Source organism: Semicossyphus pulcher, unplaced genomic scaffold, assembly GCF_022749685.1.
Source record: "Semicossyphus pulcher isolate SPU_LCO1_2020_fin unplaced genomic scaffold, fSemPul1.0.p SCAF_25, whole genome shotgun sequence".
Classification (NCBI taxonomy): Eukaryota; Metazoa; Chordata; class Actinopteri; order Labriformes; family Labridae; genus Semicossyphus; species Semicossyphus pulcher.
Genome location: NW_027211699.1, coordinates 9,332,028 through 9,345,050, shown reverse-complemented (window position 1 = coordinate 9,345,050; position 13,023 = coordinate 9,332,028). Strand labels below are relative to the sequence as shown.

General features: G+C 43.6%; 1 protein-coding gene across 1 annotated transcript in view; it reads left to right on the top strand.

The window, feature by feature from the left end:
- LOC138604413 (xylosyltransferase 1-like) overlaps positions 1 to 13,023 on the top strand; it is a 33,370-nt gene that overhangs the window by 8,814 nt on the left and 11,533 nt on the right. Inside the window, exons 2-7 of the mRNA XM_069676344.1 lie at positions 1,058 to 1,607; positions 4,093 to 4,265; positions 4,355 to 4,557; positions 10,037 to 10,117; positions 10,395 to 10,611; positions 11,007 to 11,183. Coding sequence (XP_069532445.1) covers positions 1,058 to 1,607; positions 4,093 to 4,265; positions 4,355 to 4,557; positions 10,037 to 10,117; positions 10,395 to 10,611; positions 11,007 to 11,183 — 1,401 coding nt within the window. The remainder of the gene's footprint in view (positions 1 to 1,057; positions 1,608 to 4,092; positions 4,266 to 4,354; positions 4,558 to 10,036; positions 10,118 to 10,394; positions 10,612 to 11,006; positions 11,184 to 13,023) is intronic.

The following is a 13,023-nucleotide window of genomic DNA, read 5'->3' as shown; positions in this document are numbered from 1 at the left end:
CTGTTTTGTAGAAAGGTATGCGTTATGCGTTTGTTATGCGTATGATGCTCCTGCAGAAAAGGAGCAAAGTACATTCACCTTTAATAAGAACTTTTGGTTCCATCATTAGGAACAAACCGTCATTTTCCTTTTTGACTCATTGGTTGCAGCATTACGACGCTGTATAGACAACAATGGCATTCTGTACCGTTTATTGACGATTTGTTGGCAGACGTGGCACATGCAGCAGTCACAGAGCAAACTTCTGATGTATTTGGAGTCATTTTTGCATTCATATGATGAATTTAAGTCCAGTATGTTTACCCTTTAAGCTCTATTTTTGTTCTCCTTAACCTCATTAGGGAAATATCTCTTAAGCAGCTAAATGCTCCACTAACTGTAGTTCAGTGTTGTGTAGTTTTAGCTGAGTGATGCTCAACCCTCCATAGAGATGAGGGGAACTACAGAGTTGGTAATGATCGCCTTCTTCCATAAAAACAGTCTTTGATCCATTGTTTATGTAAAAGTAGTGATCCGACTCCTCTTACTGTCGTTTTCCCTCTCGAGCAGGTGGAGCTGCATTCCAAACTTTCAGCCTGAGCTGTTATTGTGAAGGCGAGGAGGCGACGCCATCATTCAGTCCAAAGAAATCAAAGGGCTCTCATTCACACTCAGATATTAAGCATGTAGCTGCATGTTTTAATGTTTCCTCTAGGCGAGAGTTCAATCATGTTCTCCTGAAGTGGTTTGGGAAAAACATGAAAGTGTCTCTGCTGCGTCCTTCACTCTGACTGAACCAGGACTTAGAGGCTTGTGTTAAACTCTGTAACAATTTAACAGTTTCCCTCGCAGCTTTTTATATTTTGATAATGTAAAACACAACAGGAAGTGATTTAAGTAGCATCATAAGTAGAGTCTTAGGCAGTGCTACTTCTGTGGGACTTTACTGAGCCACACAGCTTAAGTTAGCATGCTAACACGCTCACAGTGACCATGCTAACATGGTGAAGATTAGCAGGTTCAAAATTTATTACAGAGTTCTCGAGGATTTTAATTTCTTTTTGTTTTGTCCCAACAGGACGTCTACCACTCCCACCGGCCGAAAGAGAAACTCCGCCCGGACAGCAACAACAATGAAAACTCTGTCCCTAAAGACTTCGACACCATCGACAGCAACAGCAACCTGGGAGCTCGATCTCAACGCCAACGAGTGCCGATTGCAAACTCCAAACGCAAGCTGGATAAGGCCCAAGCACAGAGCATGCTGGGAAAATCTGCAAACGAGGTCCTCAAGTACCCTGCAGTCCAACCTAGAGGGACGGGCCTAAATCACAACCGCACCTTCATCCGCAAACCCCACCCCCAGGTTCCGACCGCCTCAGCGCCAGGCCAGGGGTCCAATCAGGATCCAGCATTCTACCAGGTGAAGAAGTCGGCCACGCGGCTGCCGCCAGGTTTGGAGCCGAGGAAGGAGAAGCTGCAGTGTGAGATCAGCGGGAAGGAAGCCATCTCTGCTCTGTCCAGAGCCAAGAGCCGCGAGTGTCGGCAGCAGATAGTGGAGGTTTACTGCAAACACAAAGACAGGGCGCTGATGCCGGAGAAGGTGCCTCGCTTCTGCCCCATCGAAGGTGAGACCTGCAGACTGAGCCCAAAAAATTTATAATAATTCCTCTGACATTGTAAGATACTTAGGAGAGAGGAGTATGCTGGGTCTTTACGTACAGGTATAGACTCTGTGTACGTGGTGTTTTATTTTGTTTCTTGTTCTTTTTAACCCTAAATAACAGACAACACCACCTCCTCCTCCTGCCCAGAGTACTGATTATTTGCAGCTGAAAAACACACATTTAGATTTAACTTTACTCAAGTGAGGTATGAGCACATCAAACTCTACTTGTTGCCTTTGCTTTAGGGAATGTTTGCAAACGATAAGGCCGGAAGGAGAGTTACAAAGGGGAGGATTTAGGCAAATGTACCATTACCAAATGTTTGTATGCAGTTTCATATAATTGTGTATTTTCTTTGCACAAGTCTACAATGGCATATTAGGGCCAAAAAATACAGCCAAAAGAGAAGAGTAATATTCAGAGAAAAAACTAGAAAATTCTGAGATTAAAGTCGTAAATGTTCCAGAAAAAAGACAAATTTCTGAGAAAATGAAGTCAGAAAATTGCGAAGAAAAAAGTATGTTGGGGTTCACGACCCCCTCCCTCTTGATTCACCTGTGTCTCTTCTCTGCCCTGTTGGCTCACGGAGCTCGGAGCAGATTTAACCTGTTTTCTCTGCACACGAGAAGCAGACGTAGAGGAGAAAGACTGAGCGACCTCTGCTGCAGAAACACACGTTTCTATGCTCCCTGTTTGCCCCAGGGGTCACCATCACACATGGAAGTTACCCTACGACCTCATGATGCCTAATGAAAGGAAACAAACCTGCATAATGGACAAAAAATATACAAAACTACTTTAATTACTCCTAAAAACACTAATTTAGTAGTTTTTGTTTCTCGGAAATTAATGACTTTAATATCTCATAAATTTTGGACTTTAATCTCTGAATTTTCTATTTTTTTCTCTGAATATTTCTCTTCTCCTCCAGCTCCGTTTTTTTTTATACAATGGCCCTAATGTGCCGTCGTCCGTGTCTGTCAGGGCTCTTAAGACTCAATTTGATGTACATTTCCTGTTTACTTGATCGTTTTTATCAACTTAATCTCTACTAAACGTAAATATTAGTGTCAGTTGGAACTCTAAAAACTTAAAAATGTATATTTAAGTTCTGGCTTTGCTCAAGCTAGGTATTAACATTGTTAAGCTGCCAGATGCTGACCTGCTGCGTGAAAAAAATCTTCAATTCAAATGTAAGAGTTAGACCTTCATCATTTGATTTCCACCGAAAAAATACAGCCTACGAAATGTTTTATTCAACTTAGCGTCAACCTCTTGCTCTCTTGTTGGCATTGTGTGCATAATGTGCTGTCAACGGGATATATATTGTTTCATTAATAAAACATGACAGGAGAGGTGTCAGGTCGGACTACTTACACAGAAAAATGTTTCATTTTTCTTTGGACTGAATTTGTACAAGTGCTGGCGTGGTATTTTCCTGTACTTATGGGTGTATTCCACAGATTCAGATGAACCTATGATTTAAGAACAGATTTTCCCATCATGTTAACATAACCAGTGAGTCAGTCAATGAAAGGGTGACAGACGGAGAGCGAAGATATTGGACGAACAGGCGGCTTCTTTGAAGTCATAGAGGAATATTTTTTACCCTTTGAGGAACGTTTTTAACCCGACACGTGCCGGTGCCACAAAGACGAAGCCAGCTTGTTCTATTCAGAGACCTGAAGCATGAATGGACTCAGGGAGCCAGCTCACCACGAGGATGATACTCATACAGCATAATTACACCCTCATTAAATAGTTTGTCGTCTTATTTTTGCAACGGCTGACTAATGATTTACTTGTAGTCGCGCTCTCAGAACCTCCCTGTGCTGTATGAGGTTTAATTTATATGATTATGGGTTCCTTTGATGATACAGTAGTCATTATATCCAGCGACTGAAGCAGCCACGGATGATTTTGTTTGACTTTGACTGACTTGCACTTTTAAAGAGAGCAAGAAGGATGTTAAAACTAAAACCTCATGCCGACATAAAGTGTACATTCATGTGCACGACATCGCTGCCTCGCTCTGTCTGCACAGCTCGACTGAGCCGCCTGATTACAGTCATCCCTCCTCAAACTCCAATCCCAGCATGCCCCACAACCCGGGAAGGTCACTAATTAGGTCGAGCAGGCCTCAACCCATGCCATCTTTAGAGCGAGCATGATGATGGAGAAGCTTTGGCTGTCGGAGGGTTTGTGTACATAAGAGGCTGATTTAGCTCAGCCAGACTCGGACGCAGAGTGTTTCCAGGAAAGAATGAAGTTAAGATGAAGGGCAGGGACGAGCGCAGGGCTGACAGCGACAGTGACTCACAACCTGCTCTGAAATCTAAAAAGCTGTGGAAGTTTTGCTCTTCTCATCAATAAAGTATCAATAAAGTTATATCATTTAAACTGTAAAATGATTGATGTCTTATGAGCTGATGTCCCCTCTGTGCAGCTAAAGCTAGCGTGAACGTACAGTGGGATGAGGACCCCTCAGAAGCCGCCCGCCTCGCGCCTGTACGGATCGCCTTCGTCCTGGTCGTCCACGGCCGAGCCTCCCGTCAGTTCCAGCGTCTCTTCAAAGCCATCTATCACACCTCGCACTACTACTACATCCATGTCGACCAGGTGACTGTTATTCTGTGTAGTTAACATCCAGCGTTCTTTGTGTGCTTTGGCTAAGCGCTCCTGTATTGACTAAACCGTATCTTTCTCAGAGGTCCAACTACCTCCACAGAGTTGTCCTGTCTCTGGCCGGACAGTATCCCAACGTCCGGGTGACTCCCTGGCGGATGTCGACCATCTGGGGCGGGGCCAGCCTGTTGACTATGTACCTACGCAGCATGGAGGACCTTCTCAAAATGTCCGACTGGTCGTGGGACTTCTTCATTAACCTCAGCGCTGCAGACTATCCCATCAGGTGAGAGACTGGGTCAGTAAGAGGCGCAGAGGGGTCTTCTGTAGTGATTAGATGAATTTTACCTTTTAATTGGATGTAGTTTGAAATTGTACTTACATGGTGACTCCTTTTTTTAAAGAAAGTCCTTATTTTCCCATATTTTGGGGTCTAAATGACCAATAGATACAAACATTTTGAAACTGGTGGAGTAGATTGCTTCAGCCTGCAGCCAAGAAACAGGCTGTAATGGCTGCAATGTAATCTTTTAGGGTAAAATGGTCTGATCATAGTGCGTTCATTAAAAGTGCTCAGGGCTCAGATTGTTATTTTAACTGTCTAAAAACATTACAGAAAATATCCCTACAGAGAGAGATATTTAAGTTAAAGATTAAGATGATTTTTAAAGAAATAATCTCAAAGATTTTCATGTAAATAAATGTCTGTTAAGTCTCTATCTATCGCTGAATGAGGTAACACAATGGTGACTGAGCCTATGGCCCACTGATGAAAGCCTTTGTACTTGCAGTATAACATACTGGCTGTCTGTGGCGACTATAGTGAAAAGAAATCACAAACGGCGCCCAGTTACTGACACGTTTTCCATCAGCCAGCAGTGGTTGGTCTGCCAGAGAGGGTAGGCGGAGCTCAGCAGCTGCTTTTCCGCTCCCTGCAAGTGTTGTGAGTAAACAGTAATCTACTATGGCTGAACAAACAAAGAAAAGATGGATGACTACAGATACAACTTCAACAAGAAGTGAAAATCCAAAGAAGAAGAAACAAACTCGACGCTCAGATGAAGCAAACAGTCTGAAAAGGAAAGCGACCGTCAGCCAGGAAAATCAAGAGTTACAACCGGAGCCAACCGTGGACGTCACACATGCAGCACTGTCTGGATATCTGGGAAGTGTGCTCCCGCAATTACCGTTTATCGCCACAGGTGCCGCCAAAGAGAATGAAACTGAGATCTTCGAGATTACAACTTTAACCAGAAACAGCTGTTTTAACGCTCTCTTCAAAGCCACCAGACTCCATTGACAAAAACAGTCATTTCACTTTAAAGAAAACATGAATTGCTGGTCCACCATGACATAGATCAGTTTTATTGTGTTACTGCGTGTTGCACAAATACTATGTTGGATCCGACCATTTAAAACATCAAAATCACACAGAATAAATCAGGTGAAGCAGAAGTAGACCAGCGACTCCCGTGTTTTGCAAGGTCAAATTACTGTTTCGTCAATGCAGTGTGGTAGCTTTGAAGAGAGCAACGTAACTCCTTTTTTCTTTCTTTTTTTCAACAAAAAGTTGCGTCTTTGCAGGGAGTCTTCCCCTAAAATTGTGAGACACTTTAAATAACAAAGGGACTCATACTGGAGTTGTAATGATGGGGCATATTTGCCTCCAAGGCATCCCTCAAATGATTTAGAAATTGATTTGGAAAAGAGAAGAGAGAAATGGTCTCACTGAAACAGACCGTTAAAGTTTGCTTCCTGCATCGCTCCATGTTTTGTATTCCTTTCGGACTGTCAGAGATTTACCCATCCTGTCAGGTTCCTGCTGAACACACAGCATTGATTTGTTAAAGCACTGTGGCAGCTAACAAGCGCTAACCAGCGATCTTGCAGACCTGTGAGCCCTGCTTGGTTTGTTTAACGTCTTATGGATCAGGTGACATGGCCAATAGACCTCGAGTGCATCGACTCAGAATGGATTGGGAGTCAATACAACGCTGAAGTGGAGCCCTTTAACTGCTGCTCTGTTGCTCGGGGATCTGAGGGGATCTGTGTTGTTGAGGAAAGAGCTAGGCTGTGATCATTGGAGATATTGACTGATGATTTAGTCACTGTCGGAGGGAAGAAAAGAGATCATTTAACGAGGTGTTGTGTTGGGCGAATCGATGTGGTGCACAGATGTTGTTTCTTCAATCAGATGGTCGCGGCTGAGAGCGGGTAAACTGGACCGTATGTTGGCTTTCTCTGATAGCTATGGAGTTCCTTGATTTGGGCTGTAATACTGTATATGTGTAACATCACATTGATTAGGTTTGGGGCAATTAAATGAGAACTGTTTCATCATCTTTTGACAGTATCTCAGGGTGTTGATAGAAGGGTTGGTCCAGTCGATCTTCGTTCCAACCCTCATATAATGAGCTTTGGGTAGTAACTGAAAGAATGAAGTCACAGATACAAGCAGCCGAAATGAGTTTCCTTCACAGGGTGTCTGGGCTCCGCCTTACAGAGAGGGTAAGGAGCTCGGACATTTGGAGGGAGCGCGGAGTGGAGCCGCTACTCCTTCGCATCCAAAGGAGCCAGTCGAGGTGGTTCGGGCATCTGATTAGGATGCCTCCTGGGCGCCTCCCTTTGGAGGTTTTCCGGGCTCGTCCAACTGGGAGGAGACCCCGGGGCAGACCCAGAGCTCGCTGGAGGGATTATATATCCCGTCTGGCCTGGGAACGCCTCGGGATCACCCAGGAGGAGCTGGGAAACGTTGCCAGTGAGAAGGACGTCTGTGTTAACTCTAAAGGCGATAAATCTGAGAATTCTTTCAGTTTTTGCTTTAAAAAATAAGAAAATTATCTAAACTGCATTATTTGGAAGTAAAAACGAAGGGGAAACTCTAAGTTGCAAATGGCCATTAGATTTCATGGAGCTAAATAGTAGTTCAACTTTGACCTTACTGTGTATCAGTGGACACTTAAGGCTTCTGTTTGACTTAAATTAATTAGCTTAGATGGAGTTATTTGGTTACGCTGGGGCTTCTTTACAACATGAATGCTCCTCCAGAAGCTCACGTTGCTATCGTGTTGAATGAAATTACAACTTTACACAACTTAATCTTGAGTCTCTTCTTAACCCTGAACTTACATCCTGGTCGTCTTTCCCTCAAATAAACCAAACACAAAGATTATCCTAAAAGTGTAAAATTATCAACCTTGTAAGTTCATCTTTTTATTCTTGTGAGTCTTATTAGGATAGAAATACAAGAACACACACACACACTCACACACACACATCCCAGCACAGTGATCTGCTCTCGTCTGTCCTCCCACCAAAGTGACTGTCTGAACACCCTTCAAGCTAAAATCCATAGAGCAGCCAGGCACAGCATTAACACAGCCGTCAATAGCTTTGACATCATCAGGGCACATGGATAATGAGTCGATGGAACAATACGTGTGTGTGTTTGTTAATAGCTGCTGTATGTTTCTCTGTAACTGTCAGGAGAAGGTCACGTATACATTTTTAATATTGAGAGACAAACATACAACCAATCAGCATCGAGCTTTTTGTCCCTTAATGTTTAGACGTACAAAGATAATTGCTGCACTTAAGCCTGTAGACACATTTAATGACATTTAAAGAAATATTCCCAACATTTTTGGACTTATACTAATTTGCATTCTTGCCCAGAGGTAGCCGAGAAGATTGATAGCCAGCAGAAGTTTAGCTTAGCTCGCATGCTAACCGCCCGTTACCGTTGCTCTAACTGGGTAGCTTGTCCTACCCGGTTTGAGGCACCTACCTGTCCAACAGAAAGAAGGCCAGCTCTTTCGCCATGTTCGCCGGACTGAATGGGGCCCAGTTGCTAATCTGAATCACTCCCACACTCACCTGTAAGCTGTGATTGGCTCAGGGAACCACAACAGCGCCCCTCCTGAAAACGTCCCGTGCAAAGCAAAACAAGAGAATAGATGCAGAGGGAAGGGTCTCACAAGGGTCTGCACACACACTCACCTACACACATGTATAGAGGACCATAAGGGATGATTTATATTATATTACTGTTATATATATATATACATATTATATATATACTGTTTCCCCTTGTTTTCAGTCTCTGAGCTAAGCTAAGCTAATCATGTAGCTTCATATGTTGCACAGATGTGAGAGTAGATTTTTTGTCATCTGAAAGTGGACAAACATGTTCCTGAAAATGCTGAACAAACACTTTAAAAATAAGGATCAAAAATTGCAGACAGTAATTCCGCGATGAGAAGCTCCTTTGATGATATATGACCCGCTGTAGACGTGAGAGCTCAGCAGCCTCGGTCAGATCTAAACGTGTGCGAGTTACTGATGAACACAAACATGCCCACAAACACACATATGCACGCCTGCGGTCCAACTTAACGACTGTAATCAAATGTACTCACAGCGATCCGTCTGTCTGTCTGCTGTCCTGTCTACTAATTAGCGCGACACCAGGACAGATGTACATGTGCTCACGGCTCACGCTGCGTGCTGGGAGTGGCTGTTTGAAAGTGCTGCCTTCTCTTCGGGCCACACACTGCAGCTGAGTGTTTTCTCTCAGACGGAAGAGGAAGCTAAATAAACTGATCCAGCTGTCCCAAACAGACTTACACAGAGTCTTTAATTCCCTCTAATGGAAGATTGTTTTGCATTGTTTGACAGAGGAAGATGTATTGGTTCATCCTGCTGAGACGTGTATCCATTAAAGGGAAAAATCCTCCTTAAACACTGCTTAAAAAACAGCTTTTTTTACTGTCTGAATGAGTCTTTTTCTGCCTCTTGTGGCCAAACACAGACGACAATACAGTACGATTTTTCATAGGAGTTTAAAAGCGCATAATTTATTTGGTAATTTAAATTATTAAAGGTAAATATGGACAATCGTCAAAGGACGTCCTTGTGTGTTTCTTTAATTAAGGCCCTCCCAGCTACAACAGGTAACCTGGAACTATATATAAAAACACGTTAGCTAACTCGTGTAAGGTTGAAGGTCCACAGAAAAATCACATTACCTTTAGGGCAAAGAATATTACACACAGGTTTTGAGAATGTTCATCAAAATAAATATTGACTCAGCTCCAAACAGACGTCTGCATCCGGTCCTGGATGTCCTCTGTCACCTCCGTCCTCTGTCACCTACGTCTTCTCTCAAAAATCTGAAGCTTATAGACAGATTGTGAACAATGAGCAGCTCATGGACAAGGAATTCTTGGCCTGGATATCTGTTGTTGTTTATTTTTTAGGTAATTTTTGATGCTTTTGCCTTTATTGATAGGACAGCTGAAGATAGACAGGAAATAGGGGGAGCAGAGAGCGGGGGATGACATGCACCAAATGATCGGCAGATCAGGAGTCGAACCTGCGATCAGAACCTGCGATCAGTGTACATGGGGCGCCTGCTCTACCAACTGAGCTAAACCAGCGCCCCGATATCTGTTGTTATTATCAGGAGAAATAAATCCAGTTGTCTCTGCAGAGGCTAAATAATCTTAATGTAGTCAGTGAGCTCCAAAACGCCATGTGACCCTCATGTCTGCACGAGAGGAAAAGTCAGGGATCATTGAAGTCTTTAGGATTCATCCTCTGGGAACCATGAATGTCAGTACAATCCTTTAGATAGTTGTTGAGATATTTCAGTCTGGATAAACGTGGGGGACCAATAGCGTTACTAAAAAAAATGATGATGCTGCTCTTGTGTTTCTGTGGTGTCGGATCTGGGGCTGATTGTCTGAGTTGCTGTCTCCCCTCAGGACCAACGAACAGCTGGTGGCTTTCCTGTCAAAGTATCGCAACATGAACTTCATCAAATCTCACGGCAGAGACAACGCACGGTAAGAGAGAGAGGATGAGATCTTTGTAAGGGAATAAACTGTCTTGAGTTTTTTCAAATTAAAGATATTGCTGGTCAAGAAATATAGATTTTTATTTGAATTATCCAGAAAGTTTAATAACTTGTTTCCCCCTTGTTTAAGATGTCTTGCTGTTGTATTATTAATGTAAAAATTAGAGCTGCAAAATATACATCAGTGAATTCATTAGCACTGAAGAAATACAGTTAATCCTTCTCTATCTAGAGTATGAAACACTGGATGCTCTGTGTCCTCTCAGTTTCATCCGTAAGCAGGGTCTGGACCGTCTCTTCTTGGAGTGCGACACCCACATGTGGCGTCTCGGGGACCGCAAGATCCCAGAGGGCATCGCGGTGGACGGAGGCTCCGATTGGTTCCTGGTAAACCGGCCCTTTGTGGACTATGTGGTGAACTCCCGAGACGAGCTGGTCGGCAGCATGAAGCGCTTCTACGCCTACACACTGCTGCCTGCTGAGGTAACACACACACACACACACGCACTCGAGTAACCCTCTGACTCCATGTACAGTATGAGTACAGAGAAAGTGTCTGCTGGTGTCCCCTAGAGGAGGATGTGAATAGCAGCAGTGTATTTTAAGGTAATCCTCCTCGCTGTGGATGTTATCTGTGAGTCACCTGCTGCAAAATTAGCTTCTGTTTTCACCTTCAAAAATCCTGAAGAGAAAAATGCAAAAAAAAACAATTTAGCCACCAACTACACTCCTCGTTTTAAGTGCCTCCTGATTGCATCTGTTTTAGTTTCCCAGGATGCATGTAAATAAAAGCTCCAGTCCAAAGTGAGTGGTACTGCACTTTATTTAGAATATTTGATAAACTCGTCTGTCTTTTCTCTTCTCTCCTCCGCCTGCAGTCGTTCTTCCACACCGTGCTGGAGAACAGCGCCCACTGTGAGACCATGGTGGACAACAACCTGCGGCTCACCAACTGGAACCGCAAACTGGGATGTAAATGTCAGTACAAGCACATCGTGGACTGGTGTGGCTGCTCTCCCAACGACTTCAAGCCCTCAGATCTGCCGCGTTTCCAGGTGGGACTTTTGAATTGTCGTTCAGTGATACTGACATAAGTGGTGATGCTTTGGAGTTAGTGTTTTTATATTAGACAGAAAGACATCTTTGTGCAACCAGGAAACCTGTTAAATTGGAGCAAAACAGGCCGAAATATCTGCAAACTTTTGGGGCCAACAGGCTCAAAGTAAACTCACAAAATTCAAAGGTTTAATCTAAAAGGTCAGGGGTCGAAAAGGTCACGTTAAGCAACCAGAAACAACCGTTAATTTGCTTTCTTCAATATCGCCAGACTCCATTAACAAACACAGTGATTTTACCCTGCAGAACAAATGAGTTGCTGATCTTCTGCAGCCTCGAATAGTTTAATTGCTCGTATTGTTGTATGACTTTAGTGCTTCACATTGTTAGCTTGGATCCATCCTGACACATTAACACAAATAAACTATACAATCGAGGTAGCAGTAGACCGGCAACTTGGTGTCCCACAAGGACAAACTTGGCTTTGAAGAGAACAATGTAACGCTGTTTCTGTTTTAACAAAGGGTTCATAATCTGTAACAAAAGGTCTATTAGTGTAGGGATCCTTTCTGTGATGTTGTCAGAAGCACAAAGACACTTATGTATTTAAGTATCAAACATGATAGTGCTGCAGCCCTTTGGTGGCTGCTACAGTACAGTAGAGTGAAGCTACAAATATAGTCTCTCTACTCCGTCCACCCTTCCCTCTCGGGCCCGCGGTGGCCGGGGACCAGAATAGCTTCGTATTCACAAATTAGCAGTGCTGCTTTTACTTGCTCTGCTCCCTGTAACGACAGACCTGAAGACAGCGTCTGTGGTCGAGCTGCTGATGGTTTCTATAAGAAGAGCTGATCCTGGAAACAGCTGTACACTTAAGGCAGTTGGTATTTTTAGAGCTTTGTAGCTAGCTGCCGCTGAGGTTTTATAAGGTTGTCATTATCATAATGCCGGGGTTTGCCAGCTAGAAAGGCGGCGCAGAGACCTGACTGTAAGGTCAGGAGCACACATGTACAGAATATACAGTACAGTGCACTTTATATCTTCTGTAGCTCTTGCTTTGATGTCGCTGTAGTTGGTGGTGTTGCAAAAGATCCGATGTCAGCAATCGGCCAGACTGAGACAAATCTACAGAGACACCAGCTCCAAATGTGGCTTGGATCTGACTTGCAAGAATCTTTCCAAACTAAGTTTGGATAAGCCAAAAGAAAAGACTTTGGCAGTCTGAACAAATCCAATGAGATTTGATTTTTAAAAAGTTTTAGGATTTGTTCTGGTCATTGATCAGCAGGATCCAACACACTGCATAAAAACTCATAAACCAGAGAGCGACCGGAGTCGGTGTATAAATTAGTGCTGATACGACCAGAGAAAGAAATGCCAACAATGTCCTGCTGTAGATCTTTAATTTGAGAATGTAAATTGAATATTTTGCAGTTATAGACTCCTCAAACACTGATTTCTACTTCACATACACCTGATCCTTAATTTGCCAATCCCACAATAGGGACTCCTGTGAGCTAGTTTAGGCAGGCACTGATTTCACACTTGACATGCATCATTCTCCACAATCACCTGACAAACCCGTCCTCCCAATGTGGCGTCTATTTAAGCTGCAAGATCTCCGCTCTCTCCTCTGCTCTGTCGTTGCCACCGCTGCCCTGCACCAGTACTGCGCTCGTACTTTCCGCACCACCACCACCCCAGCATCCACCTGCAGGCTCCGGCTGGGGGGGTTTAAGTTATTATCTCGTCACTCCTCAAATTTCTGCATGTAAAATAAATCTGCGAGGAGTGATGAGGTCGGAGCCGAGAAGGCAAACACAAGCTGTGTTCTGTTAA